General features: G+C 33.6%; 1 protein-coding gene across 1 annotated transcript; it reads right to left on the bottom strand.

Moving 5' to 3' along the window:
- Positions 1 to 726: 726 nt before the first annotated feature.
- LOC143916323 (adenylyl cyclase 78C-like) lies at positions 727 to 23,074 on the bottom strand. The gene is made up of 19 exons (XM_077437350.1): positions 22,936 to 23,074; positions 21,514 to 21,663; positions 21,360 to 21,439; positions 19,812 to 19,961; positions 19,601 to 19,737; positions 13,938 to 14,108; positions 12,611 to 12,737; positions 12,399 to 12,542; positions 12,125 to 12,333; positions 11,867 to 12,055; positions 11,151 to 11,786; positions 9,592 to 9,829; positions 9,392 to 9,518; positions 7,699 to 7,805; positions 7,474 to 7,588; positions 6,601 to 6,746; positions 2,292 to 2,487; positions 2,053 to 2,221; positions 727 to 1,984 (listed from the first exon to the last, which is right to left on the bottom strand). The coding sequence occupies exons 1-19, from the start codon at positions 23,072 to 23,074 to the stop codon at positions 1,525 to 1,527; spliced, it is 3,690 nt and encodes a 1,229-aa protein (XP_077293476.1). The 3' UTR covers positions 727 to 1,524.
- Positions 23,075 to 23,418: the final 344 nt, after the last annotated feature.

The raw sequence follows: 23,418 nt of genomic DNA, 5'->3' as shown, positions 1-23,418 counted from the left end.
TAACTGGTCTTTAGTACCTATAGTTTCACAAATAGTCATAAATACGTTTCGTATGAGGTATTTATTGCTTTTTGGTATAAAATCCTTTCCCATCGGATGGAGAATAGTCTCATTTCAGTCTTACCTAAGGGCTCCAATGATAATGACTAGACTTCGTCGCTCGGTTTCTATTTCCCCGGAAAGAGGGTTGATTACTATTGTTCTACATAGCTAGAGAGCAAAAACAAGGTTGACAATAGAAATCTACAATGGTGAACCCATTTTTTTGTCCAAATAAAAACCGACCGTCTATCCTTAATAATCAGCTCGGCGATTTATTGTGACTAAAAAGTCTTTCGAGGACTCATAATGTAATGTTATTATAAAGATTGTATATCTTTTGTAAAACTGGTCTGTTTTGTAGGTCAAAATATTCATTGTTGTACGTATAAAGATGCATTTCTTACTTTCACCACCTACACACATTTACCATATTAGATTTAAACTCAATTTGATCGAAATCGCATCGAAAGTTGTAATGATGTCATGACGAATATAAAAACAGTCACAATCGAGAAATTTTTCGTAAAATAAAATGATAATTTATTTTCGGTACATCAAATTTAATTTGAATTATATTGTATAAAATAAATATAATTTTAATTTCAATGAAAATTTCAATATTTACAATTCAAAAATAAATACATACATTTACTAATCAGTCAAAAATGAAATACACACCTTGTACATTTATTCATAATACATTTAATACAACTGTAGACTATGCTGTCGTTCATTTCAATCGGCTAATAAACTAAAATAGATTGCAAATGTATTAATCTTACATAGTTTATAAAATGAAATCAAAACAAAGAGATCAGAGGAAGTTTCAGGATACATTTTAATTTGTGTGGACATTTTGGCACGACATTAGTCTTTGTACACAATTTAGAAATGAATAGATATATTATGGCACTCAAATTTAATCATATTTCAAATAGGAATGTAGACAATGTTGAAGATAATTCTGAATATTATAAGAGAGAATATTGGTCCCTTAATATATACGGAACGAAAACAATAAACAAAGAATATGAAAAAAATTACAATCAAGTATTAATGTCAAACACTGAGTTCCAATTGAAACATATTAAAATTGATATTAAGTACGTATGTAAATATTGGCAAACAGCCCACTCCAGTATTTCTGCACAGCATTGATGGATACAAACATTTTTGCTAAATTTAAATGACTAGACTTACATATATACTATGTGTAGTTAGAAAGTATGCTTAGAGGGATGAGGAAGTGTAAAATCGGATATAAATACACCGATAAATTACCCTTGCCTCGGTGAAAGGGTTAAATAGCCCTTGTCTTGACTAGTACATCGAAAATATACATAGATTTGAATCACATTTAAGATTAATATTATAATTATATATGTATCTAATACCTAAAAGAAAAAGTAGACATTCACGTCTTTCACGCGAGCGATGGAACTGTAGCACCTTAAATAATACGAATCGATCCAAAACTTTCTTCTAGTCGTTTTTGTCTTCGTTGCTTTCTTTGTCTTTTTCAGCTAGAGTTTCGTCAATGGACTGACTGATCGTTTCTTTCCTATTCATTCCTTTCGGAGATATTGCTCCGAATCTCGGTCCATGAACTGGAGCAGGTAGTGAGTTCATCCTTTTAGACGATCTCAAAACGTTCCTCAAGTTTTCTTTGAAACTATAATTACGAGAACCGAATTTGTTCTTTTCCAACTCCTCTCCGGCCGAATCAGCAGCTGGACCGTCTTTGGCAGTCAAAGAATTTTGTTTGGCAATTTTGTTACTTGGAGACTCCTCATTTTGGTTCACCACAGGTTCGGACAGTAATCTTGGAGAGAATACATCACCAAATGGACCACAGATTGGTGTCAAGGGAGCTGAATTTGACAGCCTGCCTGAAGCCACATCTCCAGTAGAGCTAGACATTTGCCTCATCGATTGAGGAGGCCTGAAAGTGAAAACAGTCTATGAGTAAAACTTTCAATCATAATAATAATACATCACTAACGAAACAACCTAGGTCGTGGATCATGAGCTGAAGCTCTAGTTGCACTTCTTCTGAGAGATCGCGAAGTAGCTGTTCTTTGTCGTAAAGAGCTGAAAGGAGCTCTTCCAGTACTTCTTTCGCCGATCATACTGTTTGAACCACTCACAGATGTTGGTCCACGAACTACGCCAGTTACAGCTGAAATAACAAAAGTGTGAGAACCATTTCTTATATAGTACATATGAAGATTTGAAAAATATATCATTACGTGTGTTTTGTCTTCGTCTTTGCTGCACCATGCCGTATACTACAGCAGCTAGGCTGCTGTGTTGCGATGGTTGTCTTCGACAAGCTGAAGCTCCTGAAGATCGTCTTCCGACTACGAAGTAGGTTTCCATTTGTCCTTTGCCCTTAACTTGCACTAGTCCTCTAGCTATGACTTGATACCCACGAGCTTCCAACAACTGTAATTGCAAAATAAAATCAAATGTAATTGGGTTTGAATTTACAACGCATTTTAAAACGGCAAAATATTATTTGGTTTGTTTATAATTCCAAAAGTGGTCAGTAAAAAATGAAAAATTTATCAGTAATTAATTATAAACTTGATTAGTTACTTGTTCTAAATGATCAGTAGAATATAATAAACGATCAGTAAATTATTCATTTTTGCTCAGTAAATAATTCTTTTTTTATCAGTAAATAAATCCTTTTTGATCACTATTTTATTTAAATACTGATCAAAAAGGATTTTCTATCAGTGAAATTATAATTTTTGACAGTTGAATGAAAGCACCTCACCCCGCTACTGTCCATTCCCATTCTCCTCATGATCCACACACCGTTATATCCTTCGTAACATATCGTTATATACATTTATATTTTTTTAAGTTTTATTTCATCAATATTTTCACAAAAAAAACATCTTAGCAGCCAGCACTTATTTATTTAAGGGTCAGGTTAGGTTAGGTTAAGTTACTATTGGCCCTATTCATTTAAGATTGGGTTGTTAGGGTCAAATCGTCAGAGGCAGCAAACTCGAACGTCAATAATACGATATAAACATAAACATCAACAAACACGCGAGAACTGAGACAGTGAGACTGAACTGAACCTGGAGCAGGGGCGAGGTCCGAGGGGGGAGATTATTAAAAGAATGTTGGTAAGTGGCAAAATTCATCAGGATTTTTTATACTAGGAGCTATAATGCGATATTTTATTTTAGTTTATTTTATTATAAAAGGAAAACCAACAGTCTTAAATCTAAAAAGACAAATTATATATTTCATTTCAACACTGACATTATGGCAACACTGAAGATTTTCTGCCTGTCAAAATTAAATGATAATACTGATCGTCTTATAATAATCATCGACCGTTTCATTTTATTATCTGATCATTTTGGTTTAATAACTGATCATTCAGTTTAATAACTGAGTATATGACAACTGATCACAGCGTACTGATAATTTAGAATACACACTGATAATTCAGAAATATTCACTGACAATTTAGTTATTTTTGTTGATCGAAAGCTGAATAAATTACTGATCAATTAAATACACGCCTTTTAAAACGGCCTCTTTTAAAGTCACAGATGAAATGAAATTTCAGGTATTATAATTCTACTAATCAATATTTTATTTATTTATTTATTTATTTATTTAACATATTAGCCAAAGTGACATTACAGAGATCTCCAACGCGTCACTGTGGCCGGTCATTCAGTAAAAATAACATCATAACAGTAATAATAACTTATAAAAATAACAATATTGACACAACATCATTAAAATCATAAAATCATAAAAAAAAAAACATAGATAAAGTAATAACAATCATTCATATTTAATAGGCAAAATCAACCACTGGCATTCCTCAACAACCACTCAACCAGATTAGTATATTTTATATTGAAGAGGTCAATTTCACCAGAAATCCGGTTGAGCAGATATATAGCCCTAGATATATCTACACATAAAACTGATTTTTAATTCAAGATTAGCTCGTTTAATAATACAGGATGATTACTAGATAACTGTCGCATAAACCCACACATATTTAAAATTCTAGTAATTTTTATAAATAAAAAATATACAAAAAAAAACGATTTTATTGTATAATACAATCTTTTAATATTTGAAAATCCTCAATTCCAGTTCAATCGCTTCAATACATCACTAAATTGAAATACGGAGAAAATTCTATTACACAGAACACAACTGTCGGAAAATGAACGATCCATATCTCCAACGATATACAACACAATAGAATTTTAAGGTAATGGAATGTCACTTTTATTATAATTGATGATTGTAATGTATGCGAAACACGAAACCCATATTTTCCTACCCGTAATATACACACATACATGTATGTACATATGTGAATATATAATCCTACATACATATGTACACACATAGACTTTTAAACGTACAACGAGCCGACCGAAACTTATGAGCGTTATGTATTTGTTGTTTGCATAGAAAAGGTTTTATTCGATCATCAATCAAGCCGTATCCGGTTGTATTGACAAAATGGATTGAAGTCACAAATGTAACCATAATGTATATTTATGTACGACGAATAGATAGAACGTAGTCTACGGAACGGGAAAACGACTCGTCAAGGTTGCTGTTAACCCTTTCGGTGGCGACATTTCAATTTAGAAACGACCTAAAGTAAATAATTGATTCGCGGATGGATTAATTGACTTGAGTTTGAGGGCATTCGAGCGTTCGATTGAGTCTTGATTGAAGACTTTCTTTTATGTAGGTCTTTGGTGCTTCGAAAAATTTTCGAAATATAATAGTCTTTTGGTGAAATTCTCATAGAATGTACTATTTTTCTTTTAGATATGAAAACACTTAAAAATTAAATTATACGCCAATCCTAAATGGTTGCATTTGTTCCTTCAGAAAAAACCTTTGAAATATGTATATATCTTAAAAATTCTACATTTAACTCTTTGAGTGCTTACGTCTTTTCTGTTGAAAGCCCGCCTCGCTGAAAATTTCACCAACATTTCCAACTATAATTATTTTGAAATCCAATAGAAAGCAGGTATAAAAATTGTGGCTAATCCAAACAAACCCTAGATAACTACCGCTGAGGATTTCGAGTTTTGTAAAGGTGTGTTAAGACTCTCTATTATATCTTGCAACAATTTAAAATAAATAAAATAAATCTAATGAATGTATTGTTCCAAAACTAGTTCCATCGTCTTCATTGTTGTTAAAATGTAATGCTCAATCTAAAATCTATATAATGTACTAATAATGCACAATCTAAAATACTCAGCAGCTAGGGATTTCCATCGGGAAATTCTGCTATAGTTTAAAAATTCAGAAATTCCGGTGTAAACCAGTCTTTACAAACATTAACACTGATTACACTATTTTTTTTTTTATTTTTTATTTTTTATTTTTTTTTTATTTCATACCAGGAAGGCATTACAGGTAAACCCCAATGCGCCTTCCTGGCCAAATTACAAACAATACAGCATTTTTTATTATATAAGTCGCTAAATTACGAGACACTGACTTAAACTCGACAATTAACGAGACATCTATGAATTGTACATACATTTTTATTGTAATATTTACAATAATCATACTCAAATAGTGGTGACATAGTGAGTAGGAAGGATTTTTAGCCAATTTTTAATCGGGAATCGTTTCAACAATGAAATCAGAGAAAATTGGCAAACTCTGATAGGAAACGATCAACCAGGAGTCACAAATCCTGGTCTGACCAGCAGCATTACAGATATACTCAGAAAAATTCTTTTCAATCGAGGTCAGCCCAAGGGCTTCGAACTCGGCGCCTCTCAGTGTTAAGCAGAAGCTTAACGACCGAGCCACGCTGCTGGCTAATTATTATTAATTATATAACTATTAATTCAATGCATTTTTTTTCAATGCTACCTGGTAGTATTCTTGTTTACTTTGTACATGCTCAAAATCAGGCTTATGAACTTGTTGGAAAAACGCCAATCGGTGTTGATCAATCGGCATTCACAGGGTTAAGATATATATTTTTAATGTTTTAATGCTTATTTTACATCATTTAAAGAAAAACAGACTACAAATATTCACAAAGAAAATTTCAATCTTTGGAAAATCAAAAATTTTCGGATCATTTTTTAACTTTTTATTTTTAATACTACTACTTTTTCAATCTGTTTTGTTACTTGAAACTGCTTCTGAATCTTTATAGCCTCGAGTTGTGAATATGATAAATAAGAAAAGTGGGGCGAAATTTAATCAAATATGAATAGTATATACAAAATACACTTGTGGATTTCTCCAACTTTTACAAAATTATTACAATATGTATAGTAGTAAGATTAACAACAACAAAATAATACGTCACTGCTTAAAGCCTAAAAGAACTAAATGCATATGTTATAATTATATTTTCCTTCACAATGCTTCATTTTAGAAGTTTCCGAAACTTTATGGTGCTATTTGTTAAATTTTAATGTTTTAATATGAATCAGTTTCTACAGTCAATTTTATACATTATTTCATAAATAAATATTTCAATGGAATTATGTAATTAATTAAATTTAATACCTGTGCTGTATATTTAGGCACTTGAACCCTTCCCATAGCTCCAGTAGTATCCATTCTAGAAGCTTCGTTCACTGTATCACCCCAAATGTCATACACCGGTTTTCTTGCACCAATTACCCCACCAACCAATGGACCACAGCTGATTCCTAAATCACCAAAAAAATGTATCAACAATTAATCAAATTTTGCCTTAAATCCACTACCCTAAAAGGTTTCTACTTTTATAGCACGTGTACTTGCCTTGATTTCGACTAAATCGGACAGTTTTGCCCTCTATGTGATTTATTCAATGAGATAGATTCATACAAATTGCCAATCATTCATCTTATTCCAAAATATAGCTTTTCCTTCACGCTCGAAAGTATTCGTTATAGCACTATAAACACTTCAGAGTGTTTATATGAATGTCAAATATATTTATAAATTTATCAATATGTAGATATATAATTGAAAATGATTTCGTGAGACAGCATCAATCAGTATTCAAACAAACCAATCAACAGGTCATAATATACCCATTCGTTAACACAAAGCTCACAAACGACGTACTGAAATATGCATCGGGTGTGTAAATCAATAGTTTCCAAATCATTCATGACCACACTGACGATGCAATCATCTGATTGCTTCAACACAATCAATTGTTCAATCACACATAAACCCTCGCAAACAATTTGAAAGCTTTGTGTACCTTTGCCAAGTGGTTAAACTTCTTGTAAAGTTTATTATGTATTTGGCATTTGTGTATTCAATGCTATTGTGATTAAAAATAAAGGTCACGGCTGTTTTGTGACATTCAAAAAGCTCTCGCATTATGCGATTTTAAGGGGTTAAATTTTTATATCGATTGTTGTGGAAATTGAAATAGCTCACCGACTCTCAAGTGGAAATTGTTATAGCTGTGTTTATTGACGTCATCAAGTCGATGCTTCATGGCTGTGGCGAAGTCTACAAGTGCGCACAGATGTTCCAGATCATTGTGATTTGACTGAAAGGTGTATTTACATTGGCGTGAAGTCGCCATTGAACTTGGTTTAATATGTGTATATGAAAAGGTAAAGGAAAAACGAACGAAACAGAAAAGATAAAACTTTAAACCTTCTCTTCTGGATTCAACCCTGATGCTGCCATGTAAGTTGCACCTACTGTTTTGATTTTTTCTATACACTTAAATCGTTGTTCATCCAATAGTTCATCAAAGTCAGCTGAAAGTATTTTTTTATTTAAATTCAGTCTTAAATATCACATTGTCAAAGATAAGTGGAGTTGGTAATTAAAATATATGTATATAAACTAGTGGTTTTTCCCGGCTTCGCTCGGTATTTGTAATATAAACCGCTTAAACATGGTTAATTGAATAGTTAACATTTATTTGTTTTTTTATTACATTTATATGAATCGAAAAATATATATATTTAACGATATCCGATCAGAAATGAATGAACACATGATTTTTTTATATAAAATCTAGCTGAACCCGGCATGTGTTGCAATGCCACAACAACGCATGCGATTCCCGTTCCCGTTCCCGTTCCCATTCCCGTTCTCGTCCCCGTTCCCATTTGTCAGAAAAATGCAGGCAGCGAACATATTTGAAATTATTCAATTATTCAATTGTTTATTTTACTCTAACAACGCAGGTCGCGACAAGAAAACATTTGAAATTATTGCGTTGCAATGCCACTCATTCCCGTTTTTCCTGTTTCTGTTCCCGTTTTTGGGCATTTTTTTAACAGTTAGCTTTCCGGACATCCTGAAAGTTGCATCGTAATCGGTAGAGTGCTTTACGAGACAGACAGACAAACAGACATTCATTTATATATATTATATATAGATAAGGGAACCGAAACTAAAAAAATGATTCTTATCCGGAATTGAAAAAGAAATCCAGATCCGGAATTGAAAAAGGAATCAGAAATCGGAACTGAAATGGGAATCGGAAATCGGAACTGAAATGGGGATCAGAAATCGGAATCGGAACTGAAATGGCAATCGTAAATCGGAACTGAATTCGGAATCGGAATCGAAAACGGAATCGAAATCGATATCGATATCATCATCATAGAAAATTAGATTTTTTCAATAACGTGACGGATTTTACCACCCAAATTTTAAACTAAACCTTACATACATACAAATTCTCATTCGAAATTATATATTAGATATTATTATTATATTTAACCGTTTCAAAAGCAAGCTTTTGCACACGCGTTTTTTTTTTTAATTTTTTTTAAAAGTAAAATTCCAATTAGCAAAGTAATATTACAAATCAATTAACGCTCATTAATCAGATAATTTCTTCATGTAAAAAAATTCGTAGCTAATATTTTTGACTGTTCAAATATAGCTATTGATTATAAAAAAAGATGACGAGCAAATAATAAATATGAATTTTTGGCCTTTTGTACGGAAGAATTCAAGTTTTCCGCGAAATTTTCTTTTCCGCCATATTATATAGACATACATTTATTAAACGGATTAAAGTACAATAAATACATTGCTGAGTTCAAAAGTTGACTTTTTGACCCATTTACATATGTATGTATTTGAATTACGTCATTTTAAAATATTCAATTTAACAAAACGGAAGGTTTTCAATTAGAAACATAATACGCAAGAAGGATATTAAAAGCATTTTGAATATTTTTTTCCTAGAATGACTTTTAAATTTCATTTTGTGATTAACTATCACTAGGCAATTTTGAATACTTTCGTTGTAAAAAATGTACGTACATAATTATTAAATCAATTTTTTATATAATTTTCATAAAAATCATGGATTTTTAAATACCTATGATTTCATTCAGCAATCGTATGCACTCCATACCCATGTTGATATCTTCGGAATAAAACTCAGTAAAATTAGGTATGCTTGCAAACATAACACCTACTTCATCCTGCCACTGTGAGTACAACTCCTAAAATATTAAAGAGAAAATTTAATACATACATAGAGTTTGAGATTAAAAAAATTAAGAAGACCCGTCCAACCTCCGTCACTCGATCTTCAGCTAGGAAATGATGAGCCACGTGATCAGGCAGAATATTCTTCAACAGTTGGGTATTGTTATGCCGCGTCTCTATCATTTCACCCAATTCTCTTTCAGCCTGTTGCTTCCACAAGAAATCCAGCCTGGATGTAACTTCTACGAGACGTGCATGATAAATCACAATAGCCAAGAAGACCAGAAGCATTGACATCATCTGAACGGACAGGTGCATCTCCATTCTGAAAACAAAAATCGTTTAAGTATTTTTTTTCCGAACTCAATTGATCCGACCCACTGTTTTACTTACTCAGTTAAGTATATTTTACTTAACTTGACAGTATGAGGAAAAATAAGATATTTCTATTAATTTATAATATAATATATATAAAAACGGACGCGATGTGTGTATATATGTGGGTATGTGCTGGACCGTGTACACACAGCCAATCAGAGTCGTCAAGTGGTCGAGGAGACGCAGGAAACCGTTGTAGTGGGGAGTGTGAAACATCATGTGACGTCAGGCCAAGCGATGATAGGCATGTGCGACGTCAGGCTGAACAACGAGTGACACATACACACACACACACACATTCATTAATCATTTCGAACGGGTGAATGGCGCATTAATACGCGCGCGCGCCTATAAATTACCTTACACTATATTTATATACAATAACATATAACTTTATTTTAATTGTATAAATTCCTTTACGAAGTCACCTCTTGAAATCAACGGGCACAGCACTATATATATAAAAAAAACGAGCGCGGTGTATGTATGTATGTATGTATGTTTGTGGGTATGTGGCAGACGCGTGGGGACGCAGTCAAACAGAATCACAAAGGCGCACAGCCAATCAGAGTCAAGTGGTCTACGTGGTCAAGTGGTCGAGGTGACGCGAGGAAGTGGGGGCGGGGGGGGGGGGGGGTGTGGAGCATCTGATATGTGCACTTATAGAAACTTTGATTTGTTTTCGATGTTACCAACCAACATTACATACATAGTTACAAAGTATCTTTCAAAATTACATATTAGATTTATATATAACATACAACTTTATTTTAACCACTTAATCGCCTCACGTTTGTAGAAACCGATTCGATTATTTTATTATATATGTTTAATGCCAACCCTTGACACTTAGTCTTGAATATACCACAAACTAACGAAAAATATTGACTTTTTTCAATTTCATTAGTATCACAGGATAATTGTAGATGTCACTGTGAATAAACCAAAATTAATTTCGAGTCATAGCCTTAAAGATGAAGGAGCGTGCACCGGTGCGCTTATGGCGATGAAGTGGTTAATTCGTGTATCAACTTCTTTCCGAAACCACCCGTTGAAATCAACGGCCACAACACTAGTTTTTATTAATAAGATGTTCTGAATTGAGTATTTAGAGGTTTATAACAAAGCTCGTAGAGAGAAATCATGATCAAGTTAACCCAATTGAATTAATTCATTAATTATGTTAGAATCAAGTAGTCATTCATCGGAAAGAAGTCACCAACTGGTGCGATTACAGTGTATATATGTTGTAATTGAAAGAAACTTACACAATATACAGCAGACATTCATTAAAAACTTCTTTGAAGGCAACCGTGATGAGTAGAGCATAAGCAGCAGCCATTATGATCGCCAAGAACGTCTTGACCAAATAGTAAAGTTTGAGAGTGGTGGCTAACGCGACCAAACACATGATCCAAGTGAACACCACATATTCAGGATGGTAGCATTCTTCGTTGTCCATTTTCGTACAGTTACATTCGACGGATTTGCTCTTTATACATTTGCAATTTTCTGAAATGTCATCACTTTCCTCTGATGATGACTGAAACTTTTCCAAATCTCCTGTATTCAAGTAATTTAGGGATTCGTTGCGATACTTGTTCGGAGTGGAGTCCTTATCTGGGTCTGAACTTATGTATCGTTTCGTTCTCGGACTAGTTTTGGTCAGCAATGCTTTCACGCCTTCTGACGTGGTCATGTTTGGATACGGTTTGATTATGTTGATTGATGCTATTGATATCAGCACGTTGATTGACGAACGTTGATCTGATTGATGAACATTGAAGTCATTAGCCATTTCTTGTTTTAGCGAAATGGCTAAGTTCTGTATGTATCCATTTGTTGGACAAGAAGTGCAATTACTCTCAATTTCACTAAACGAACCTGTTATTAGACTCACTGAGCTGAAATTTAAAATCGATCGAGTCAAATGTTACAATGAAGAACATAATATATGGACAAAAAAAAAAATAATGAAATATACCTTGCAAATGACATGATCACTACGATTCCACATATGAAAAATGTTCTCCTATTCCTATTGTGAACTAGCATAGATGACATGTGCTGTAAAGTTGTAGGCAATTGTTTGAACTCTTCAGCCATGACCAAGATGCAAGCAGCGCATAGCAAGAACGTTGTAACCACCAACGATATGATATTCGCAGGATGTCTGGAGTACAATTTGAACATAATTTATAAATGATAAAATTCATAATATAATCAGAAACAGGCGACAAACCTAGGTAGGATTACAGCTTGAGTCAAAACTATGAATATCCAAATGACAAGGCAGCACATCATGTTCGATTTGAACATGTCCTCTTTCATGGTGCAAAAATCTCCCTCTAAGCTTGGATCTTTGAAGTGCAAACTCCACGGATTTAAATTAGCCATTCTTATACGTTTATTGCTCTCGATTTCAATGGAATGATCTATCATTTCGTCAACCTGAAAAAAAGATCGATAAAATATGATCTTTTTGACTGATTCGATTAGTTTTTTCAAAATTTTACCTGCTCTGCTGTCGTCAAAGGAATGGTCGTGATTGTTTCTGCAGTTGTAGAACCAGTTCTGACTGATCTGTATGTGTCTTGCTGTTTGAATTCTTCTTCAGTGATATATTCGCCACCGTTTTGAGGTTGACTTGTCCCATAACACTAAGTGTGAAAATTTGATGATTATCTGACAGCATTTTGAAAATAAAATTAATAACTAAATATCGTACGTCTTCAAAAGGTCTTTCGGGAATCCAATCTGTTGTCATATCCTCATCAACTGTCACCGTGGAAGTTCTTCCTCTTGATATTCGCACTGTCATGTCATCTTCGCTCCACAGCTTTTGATTGAATATACTGAAAATTCATTAGAAATAATCGATTTGAATGAATTACGTAACCAACCAACATGAGTAATATTTTAGTCACTCTAACTTTAAGAATGAAAAAAGGCTTACGTCATACACATATATTGTAAGTATGCCGAAGAATTCGGAAATAACTCTGTAAAGTACATAATACACATTCAATATCCATTCAGCGCTTGTACAAATATTTGACACTTCTCCTTACTCGACAGAGAGCTACTTCTATTCTGCTCACATTGAAGATTTATAAAATACTCACCGTATATAAAGTAACCAGGTAAAAAAATATAATATTATTTTAAAAACAACGAATCAATAATTGTTTCTCGGGCGACGCCAGGTATTTCATATGAAAACGCTTGAAATCATTATTCAAATGCATTAGCCAAAAGGCTAGTAGTTAATTAAGGCTAATTTAATGGTTCTATATTAAAAGCTTGTATAGTGGATAAATAAACAAGCCACATATGTACATTCGCGAAATATAGATTTAAAGTCCCTATTAAACAGCACATTTGGTGGAAAACGCTAGTTTTCCACCACATATTTTATTTATGTCACGAAACTTATCAAATATTATTTCAACACACGCTATCTATTACAATAATATTCAGTGAAAGTGTTCGAATAAAAAGCGTACATGGAAGAAAAACTACATTTTCCACTTACACAATAACCGAACATGTATTTATTTATTTACGTTTAAGGTTGTACCATTGTGGCATTATATAAGTCTCTTAATGCTCGAAAAAATATATACATATATATATATATATACAGACAAAAATATATTTACACATAATCATAAAAAGCAATAGCATTTTAATAATAATAATAGGAGGTATAGTAAAAATATCAAATAATAAAATACAAAGTAGGGAATGTCTTGCATCTACAGCCAGCACCAATATATATGAACCAGCCGCAAATATAATAGAATACATCCCTTCGAGACCCAAATATAAGAGAGAAGATCAAAATTCCACTCGTTCGTCACATTCAGTTATGGAAATAATGATGAGCACAGGCTACCAGACAAATGGGTAAACATAATCTCCGATAACTTACGCTCACTGAGGTGGAATATATCACATCCAGGCTCAGCAATATATTCCATACGGTAAAGAGGGGTAGTTCGGAGTGTGCAAAATAAACATTCAGCTGAAATAAAATATTGCAAAACATTCACCTGGGTCTGGAGGGCAACCGACGTCTAGGCCTTAACGGCTCTTCATTTTTCACGAGGTAAGTTTCCACTTCATGGTCTCGAAGATATGCATTCCTCTCACCACCGTGACCAGGCTCCACTCTGTATGCCTCACCTAACCACTTCAGAGTCGAAGCCGATATGTGAACCCTCCTGAAAAAGAAACATATTCACAAATGCAATAGATACGTGAAGGTCATTTCATAATGTTTGGTCGAGAATCTCACGGATTTGAATATAAAAAACCATCCCATGCATCGTTTGGCAAAACAAACTCACAAGCCAGGAGCGTAGTTTGGTGTTTGCGTTAATGCTAACCAGTAGAGGTTGCCGGGTTGACCTCGATTGAAAAGAATTTATTCTGAGTATATATGTAATGCTGCTGGTCAGACTGGGATATTTGTGGCTCCGGGTCGATCGATTCCTACCAGAGGAGTCTGCCAATTTATCTGAAGTGATTCCTCCATCGAATTTTGTAAAAACCATCCTACCCTCTATGTCACCACTATTTGAATATGATTTCGAAAATTTATTATCTATATGTGTCTCGCTAATGTAGTTTTATAACCCGGCATGCGTTGCAATGCCACAATGACGAATGCAATTCCCGTTCCCATTCGCGTTCCCGTTGCGTTCCCGTTCCCGTTCTCGTTCTCGTTCCCGTTCCCATTTGTCGGAAAAATGCAAGTAGCGAAAACATTTGAAATTATTGCGTTGCAATGCTGCTCATTCCCGTTTTTCCCGTTTCCGTTCCCGTTTATGGCGATTTTTTTTAAAGTAAGCTTTAGGCGATTTTAAACGGGCCCAACACTAATCCATAATACATACCGGTACTTGTTCTTTCTACCCACTACTTGTTTGCATCTATTAAATACGGTCAATTATGAGATTTGAGTGATTTATTGGCCGATAGGTCGATCGGTTGATTGCTGGCTATTTTTTTCAGAGTTTGACAATTTTTCTGATTTCATTGTTGAAACAATTGAATGATTGTCACAAGAACTTATATCGAGATAATTAATATTGTGGATAAAAATTATTTGATATATGAAATCTATCAGTGAGTTGTCCCCGCGATAAAGAGCTACCGCGGTGAAGTGGTCATGAAACGAAATGTCCAGACACGCTGGACAATCTTCATGTTGTTATGGCCACTCCCCACTTAAATGTATTAAATTATAATGTATAAATAGAGGGCTATGGTCAGTTAGCTTTAGCTTTGTATTAGCTCTTGTCAGCTCATTACTAGTTCAGTGATGTGACCAGTTGCACTGCGCCACACGGCTGGCAGCCCCTCTACCACTTTAAGCCGTAATAAAGGAAAGTAAATCAAAAGAAGAAGAATTATTATTAATCATTGCCACATTGTCAGTTAGTTTTAGCTTTGTATTAGCTGTTATCAGCTCATTACTAGTTCAGTTATGTGACCAGTTGCACTGCGCCACACGACTGGCAGCCTCTCTACCACTTTAAGCCGTAATAAAGGAAAGTAAATCAAAAGAAAAGGAATATTATTTATCATTGCCACATGGTCAGTTAGCTTTTGCTTTGTATTAGCTGTTAGCTTTAGCTTTGTATTAGCTGTTATCAGCTCAATATTAGTTCAGTGATGTGACCAGTTGCACTGGGCCACACGACCAGCAGCCCCTCTACCACTTTAAGCCGTAATAAAGGAAAGTAAATCAAAAGAAAAGGAATATTATTTATCATTGCCACATGGTCAGTTAGCTTTTGCTTTGTATTAGCTGTTAGCTTTAGCTTTGTATTAGCTGTTATCAGCTCAATATTAGTTCAGTGATGTGACCAGTTGCACTGCACCACACGACCGGCAGCCCCTCTACCACTTTAAGCCGTAATAAAGGAAAGTAAATCAAAAGAAAAGGAATATTATTTATCATTGCCACATGGTCAGTTAGCTTTTGCTTTGTATTAGCTGTTATCGGCTAATTACTAATTCAGTAATGTGACCAGTTACACTGCACCACACGACCGGTAGCCCCCTACCACTTTAAGCCGTAATAAAGCAAAGGAATATTATTAATCATTTCCACATTTCTACATGGTCAACTGACCGTAGCCCTCTATGTATACATATAATACGAACAATATGAAGATTGTCCACATGCTTTTAATGTTTGTTTTGTGTAGGGTGAAAAGGTTGCAAGGTGAAAAGTCCCCACGGTGAAAAGGTCATAGAGTAAAACGTCCACGGTGAAATGACCGTGAATCCTCCATTACAGTCACGATGCAAGCGCGATACTGCAACAGACTCTAATATACGTGTAAATTAAGGCATAATACGTGTAAATGATTACCAAGACACCGGATGAATTTTCCGGATTGTGCAACGAGCGACGGGAAAAGAAAAGCCGGTTCGGTTCGACGGAAAAGCCGCTTCAACGGACACGATATCGCATCATACGCCACACTGAGCGTTAACGAATTATGTGCCCATTAAACTAACTTCCACAATCCTAGGCGTGAGATTGAAATTAATTATCTTTGTCGTGAAAGTACGTGGGTATTGTCCCTTGACGTCTCGTCGCGTCGTCGTGCCAACCCTCGACAAAGTATACAAGTATACGCGGGTATATATGCACATATATACTTTGTATAGTATGCGCGAGTTTGCAAACGACCCATTTCCATTGTAATTCTTTTATTATTATATCAACGGGCTCAGCACGGGTATATTTCTGTGAATGATTAACGTTGAATTTTGAATAAATTGAGACGTAAATGTGCTCTCCATTATTTGTGTAATATTGTATATTGTTGACATTTAACCAAAAACATATTTTGTGAAATTGAGTTATGACCGTTTATTCGGTGTAATTCTTTATGATTTACATGTGTACTTTTAAAATTGTACACGGAGATGTATAGTTGTATAATATAATCCCTTTACGGGTGATGCTATTTATGGCAACATTAACGCTAGTCATTGTCTAAATTCAATGGTAGAATCAAACCCTTTAACGACCAGTCGAATCATTGACTGGTCGTTAGTTACATAATTGGCATCAGATTTATAATCAATTATATTTTTATTATTTATTCGTTCGGGGGGGGGGGGGCTTATTTCAGAATTCCGAAAACAAAATATTGACTTTATTCTATATGCTTCATATTGAAAAAAAAAAGCATGCACCGGAGGCAAAATATCACGATTCAAATAACTTTACATTTTTTTTATAATTTTTGTTTTATTTATTTTGAATAAAAAATAAATAAATTAAAATACCAAAATGAAACTAAATGAATGAAAAACTATAGATGATTTTGAATAGAAAATGATACTCAAGTACAAAAATTAGCAGCATCTCAAATATGCTACCCACTTTGTTAAATTTATCTATGTTTTTCTCGAAAGTTTCCAGATAATTGTTTATCGATGATTGTAATTGGCCAAAAAGGCACATTGGGGTTTACTTGTTAGGTCTCCCTGGTATATGAACATACGTATTTTTATATGTATACATATGTTTAAAAATAAAATAAAACTAGAATTAAAAATATAATTTTAGAAATAATTTAGAAACAAAAAAACTTACTTTTTGAAAATTTTTAGTCTTTTGACAGAAAGCATAAAGTCAAAAATTCTTGTTTTGAGAAAATCAAGATGTTTGAAGCTCTCCATTGACCTAAATCATTATTAATTTTTTGGCTTAACAAATTCATAACATCCAATTTTTGACTTAACGTTTTCTGTCAGTATTCCGACGATATATCAGTGGTTAGCGTATAATGCTTTCAACTGAACGGCCATAGGTTTGATCCCTTGCGCAGTATTGCTGTGATACATTTTCTGCCAGTATTCCTACGATATATCAGTGGTTAGCGTATAATGCTTTCAACTGAAGGGCCATGGGTTTGATCCCTGGCTCGATATTGCTAGTGATATGTATATATGACTCCAGGTCAATCATTTCCTATCAGAGTTTGTCAATTTATCTAATTTCACGTTTTTTTTTGTCAATTTATCTATATTTGAAACGGTTCCACCAAATTGACAACCTATCCTGAGTCTCTGGCATCTTGAATTTGTCGATTATTATAAAAATTCTACCGACCTACATCTTGCTGTATATCGAATTCATTCATAGATGTCTCTATGGTATTGTATATATACAAATATATTTGTATACAAAAGAAAGAGTAAGCAAAATCGTTCGGCAAGTTTTCATAGTGTAACTTATAACATAATAATATATATAAAAACCGACTGTCGAAGCCCCCAGGCCACTGGAGATGTTGGAGGCGCGGGGGGCGAAGCCTCTAGGGCACACACACACACATATATATTGAGCCAGCAGCGTGGCTCGGTCGTTAAGCTTCTGCTTAACACTGAGAGGCGCCGAGTTCGATCCCTTGAGCTGACCTCGATTGAAAAAGAATTTTTCTGAGTATATCTGTAATGCTGCTGGTCAGACCAGGATTTGTGACTCCTGGTTGATCGTTTCCTATCAGAGTTTGCCAATTTTCTCTGATTTCATTGTTGAAACGATTCCCGATTAAAAATTGGCTAAAAATCCTTCCTACCTACTATGTCACCACTATTTGAGTATGATTAATGTAAATATTACAATTAAAATGTATGTACAATTCATAGATGTCTCGTTAATTGTCGAGTTTGTCAGTGTCTCGTAATTTAGCGACTTATGTATATAATAAAAAATGCTGTATTGTTTGTAATTTGGCCAGGAAGGCGCATTGGGGTTTACCTGTAATGCCTTCCTGGTATGAAATAAAATAAAAAATAAAATAAATAAAATAAATATATATTCATCATTTCGAACAGATTGGATTGATAAGTTTATAGTGTGCCAATTTTATTACGATTTATATTACGTGCGCGTGCGCCTATAAATTACCGGTAATAGGACTATTCGTCACATTGCGGTGGTCACAAAGACAATTTTTGCCATGAAAATCTCATTAGTATGATAGTTATCGTTAATATGATGGACTTTTCGGCTGCCAGATGTTCCGTTATAGAGATTTTAGTGCCTTTGTGACGAGTACTTTGTGACCAGTAATCACCGAACCAAATTACTTTACATTATACATTATACTACATATAACTTAATTTTTATTCGTGTTTCAATTCCTTTTCGAAACCACCCGTTGAAATCAACGGACACAACACTAGTAAAAATATAGTAGATATATAAATATAGTATGCTCATTTAATAGCCAGCAGCATAGCTCGGACGTTAAGCTTCTGCTTACCGTCAAGAAGGTGCCGGGTTCTATCCCTGAATGAAAATGAATTTTTCAGAGTATGCTGTTGGTCAGACCTGGATTTGTGACTCCAGGTTGATCGTTTCCTATCAGAGTTTGCCAATTTTCTCTGATTTCATTGTTGAAACGGTTCCCGGAAAAAAAATTTGGCTAAAAATCCTTCCTACCTACTATGTCACCACTATTTGAAAAATTTGATTGATGTACAATAAAAATTTATGTACAATTCATAGATGTCTCGTTAATTTGCGAGTTTTTTCAGTGTCTCGCAATTCAACGACTTATAATAAAAATGCTGTATTTGTATTTGTAATTGGCCAGGAAGGCGCATTGGGATTTACCTGTAAGGCCTTCCTGGTATATATGTAAAATAAAAATAAAAATAGTAGAGGTATACTCACCCAGGTATGCCACCGCTCTCCATATGATTGGCCAGTGTGACGTCATACGACCATACGTCAAACTGCCACTTTCTGAGACCCAAAACTCCGCAGAGAACTGATCCGCTGTGAATGCCTATTCTCATGTCTAAATCCACCTGTGAACGTCACGATGATTTATCACCGAGGTGGTAACAATGGAGGGTTAATTCAGGATTAGTCTAGTACTCACTTGCGTGTTGTGGGTCACATCCCTGATGGCCCTTATCATGTGGAGGCCCATTTCGACGCAGCAGTGAGCGTGGTCAGGACGAGCCACCGGCAATCCTGACACGCAATAGTAACAATCGCCTAATAGTTTTATTCGGTGACAGTGGTTTTCCTGGAAAATGTCACTTGATTTGTTTACTTCTGATTGTCATGAAAGTTTTGGGTGTATGAAGGTGAGTGTGCACGCTATTGAATTATTTACGACTTGAGGGATGGCTTTGATTTGCCGATATTTGTACAACTAGGTTATATCTATGTATGTATACTATTCGAGATACTTCAAGCCTCTAAAGACCGCTTAAGCCTTTAAAGCAGTGCCCTTCGTTTGATGGGTCCCTAATTAATGGTTTTGGTAGAGAAATAAGTCAATGAAATTAAGCACACTTTTATGACATAATGGAAATTAAAAGAGATTCAAATGAGATGAAAATTTGAGACAAATATATTTAGAATGAAAATCTGTTGATTTCAAAAGTAAATTTTTTGAACGGTAAGTTTTTTTTTATCAAATTTTGACAATATTGTTAAATAATTAATAAAATCATTTCATCTATAAAATAATGAAAAAACTTATATGTAGTATAATTTAAACTAAGTTTATAGATCAAAAACGTCTAGGAACACTGCTATTGAGATTAATTTTAAATAATTGATTTATTTTTTTATTTTTTTTTTTGTTACACCCTTAAAATATTATGTATTTTTTTGCATTAAAATAAAAAAGCTCATAGAAAAGTCGATCCATTATTAAAATACATATAAAGGCAATCTGTGTGAAAATCTCAAATTTTCTACAAAATTAATCAATCAAATGCGATTGAGGACTAAATTATTGATTGTTTCATATTTATATTCTGTTTGACTTAATATTTTATCTAATATATAATTTTGATATTTGTATGTAAATATATATGTATATATGTACATATTTTTATGGAGTATCTTTGATTGGGAATTTCGTAAACAATACAAGGCGACAATTCAATTGGTTGAATATTATATTTTTTTCGATTCAAATAAATTTAATACAAAAAAAGGAATATTTACTATTAGATTCGTCAAGTTTAAGCCGTTGATATTACAAATACTGAGTGAAGCAGGGTAAAACAACTAGTAAATAATAAAAAAATATTTAAAAGTGATCTAAATTTGAGTTTCGAATTAGGCTGTTTTTCGTTCCAATAAAAAAAAAGTATAATACACATTATATTCGTACAAGTATCGCTGAACGAATTTCGGCAATGTATTACGTGCCATGTTTTCTATTATTTCATTGAAAATATTGATCTCAATAAATGCGATAATAATAAAGACCGGCACAGTAAAATACGTGCAATTTGTGTTACTTTTATGTAAAAAGTTTTTATATAAAGCCTATGAATTATTTCGGATAATTTGAAATTAATTCAGAGTAAACAGAATAACCACAAACATACTCAATCCGATCGATACATACATATATGTATATTATGTACATACTTACATACATTAATAAAATGGCTAAACTTACCGCTGCCAATTTGTCGAATCGTGCAAACAAATCGTTCAACACCTTCACCAATTGTTGAGCGTTGCATTTGCTAGCCAATTCTATTATATAAAACAAATTAAATTAATAAGTTTTCATTATTTATTTCACTTTATTGAAAAACTAATAATCTTACCTGTAAATCCTTTAATGTCGGCAAAAAGAATCGAGACGTTTTCATATCTGTGTATGTAAATTTTGTGAAATTGGTGCGGTTGAAAGGATCCTTTCTCTTCCTCGTGGGCTATATCTTTTATCATCTCCTTCGCAACGAAATCCGGCAACACTGAAACGAAATTATCGTTAAAATTTCATCTCCTGGGCCCGCAAGTATTCAAAGTTAGTAAAATTTCTGACGAATTGTGTAATTGTGTTTTAATTAAACACGATAGAAAGTTCATTTTAAATCCTTGTTTGCAAAACGTATTAAAGTTACGTTGCATTTAAGTCACTTCCATTTCATTTACGTTAGTGAATGTACATACAAAGCCAAAGTTTAAAATGGCACACGATTTAAAATGTTTATGATTGTTAAAAAACTTATTTATTTATAGAAAATCCTTTACAACTTTTAAAACATAAAAAAATGCTACTTCCGTACAATTATGACTTAACAATGTACCTATATATCTTTTTATACGTGGTTTTGATCATATACGACATTTAAAAACGAACAAATATTAAAAATTCATATGATAAATAGAAATTAGTTAAAGATTAATACTGGATGAAATAACAAAAAACAATCATTTGTAACCACAAAATCGAATAATATTTACCACTTGATTCGGGGGATTATGTATAAGATGTGTTATGAGCATTCATGTATAAGAATTGTAAATAAGTTTTTGAGCTCTTTTTCCTATTATGCTGTACATTAATAGTAGAATAACATATTACTGTAATTACTAACAAAAATAAAATAAAATTATAAAATAGAAAATGATCAGTAGATCAATAGCTATTAAAATATATATAAGATGTATTGTGAACATAATTTAGTAATTATAAATAGCATTTAAAAATCAAAAATCGAAAAGTTCATAGTAAATTACAGTTCGAATAATTCCAGAAACTTCTACTTTCTAATTATTACCAGATTTTTATTTACCTACCTTTATATTTATATATAATAATAAAAGTACCTTCATAAATTGTCAAATAGTGAGTCATGGAAAACTTGCAATTTTCCGCATATTAAATTACAAATTTCGATTTTTCTTTAAATAAAACGCTTGAAGACACTTTGTAGCTAAATTAACATCACTAAAAAATTCAAACTTTTATAAAAAAATTACACTTTTGATTAAAAAAACAATCTTCATTCATATTAAAAATTATTATAAGTAATTTCACTTTATGCTACAAACAAATCAACAAACCTCAATCCATATTAGAAATCATAATAGATTATTTTCAATTAACCCTTTCATACTAAATATGTATGTATATATTGAAATGCTTTTAACGAACAAAGAACTTGTCCGCTAACACATTAGAAATTTGTAATTAGACCTGTACACATTTTTTCCACAGTCTAGCGTTGGGTTCGAATTACCTGAAAGAAGCAACCTCTCTTGTCTCGCATTCTCTTCTTGAGCTCGACACCTGGCTTCCATGGCCCTGTGAGTCTCCAGAAAAGCCCTTCTCTGTCCTCGATCAGTCAGGTACTTGGTATACATACCAGCAAAGTTCATGGCAGCGTACAGGAAGCAATTTGCAGTGACAACTTGAATCGCACACATGGTATCCTATAATAATCATCGGAAAAACTTTCACCGTCAAAGTTCATCGCATTCGATGAAGAAGGGTACAAAGGGTCGAATGATCGTCGCATTTAGTAATTTAAAAGTTTGGTGAAGCGAATTAGGCGGGGCACGTGCGTGACACACTTGGAGTGTTTGCTTCGGCTGCTGAATTTTCCAGGCTGGTTCTGTTGTTTACCAATTAAATTAGTGAGGCCTTTCCCCAAACGAGGGAGCTACAAAGTATAGTGGCTCAGTAAATAGGTATCGATTTTTACTCGGGATGGACACGGGGT

This window comes from Arctopsyche grandis, chromosome 9 (genome assembly GCF_051622035.1).
Source record: "Arctopsyche grandis isolate Sample6627 chromosome 9, ASM5162203v2, whole genome shotgun sequence".
In the NCBI taxonomy this organism is placed as follows: Eukaryota; Metazoa; Arthropoda; class Insecta; order Trichoptera; family Hydropsychidae; genus Arctopsyche; species Arctopsyche grandis.
Note: the sequence above shows the minus strand (reverse complement) of the source record. Positions and strands in the feature narration are given on the sequence as shown.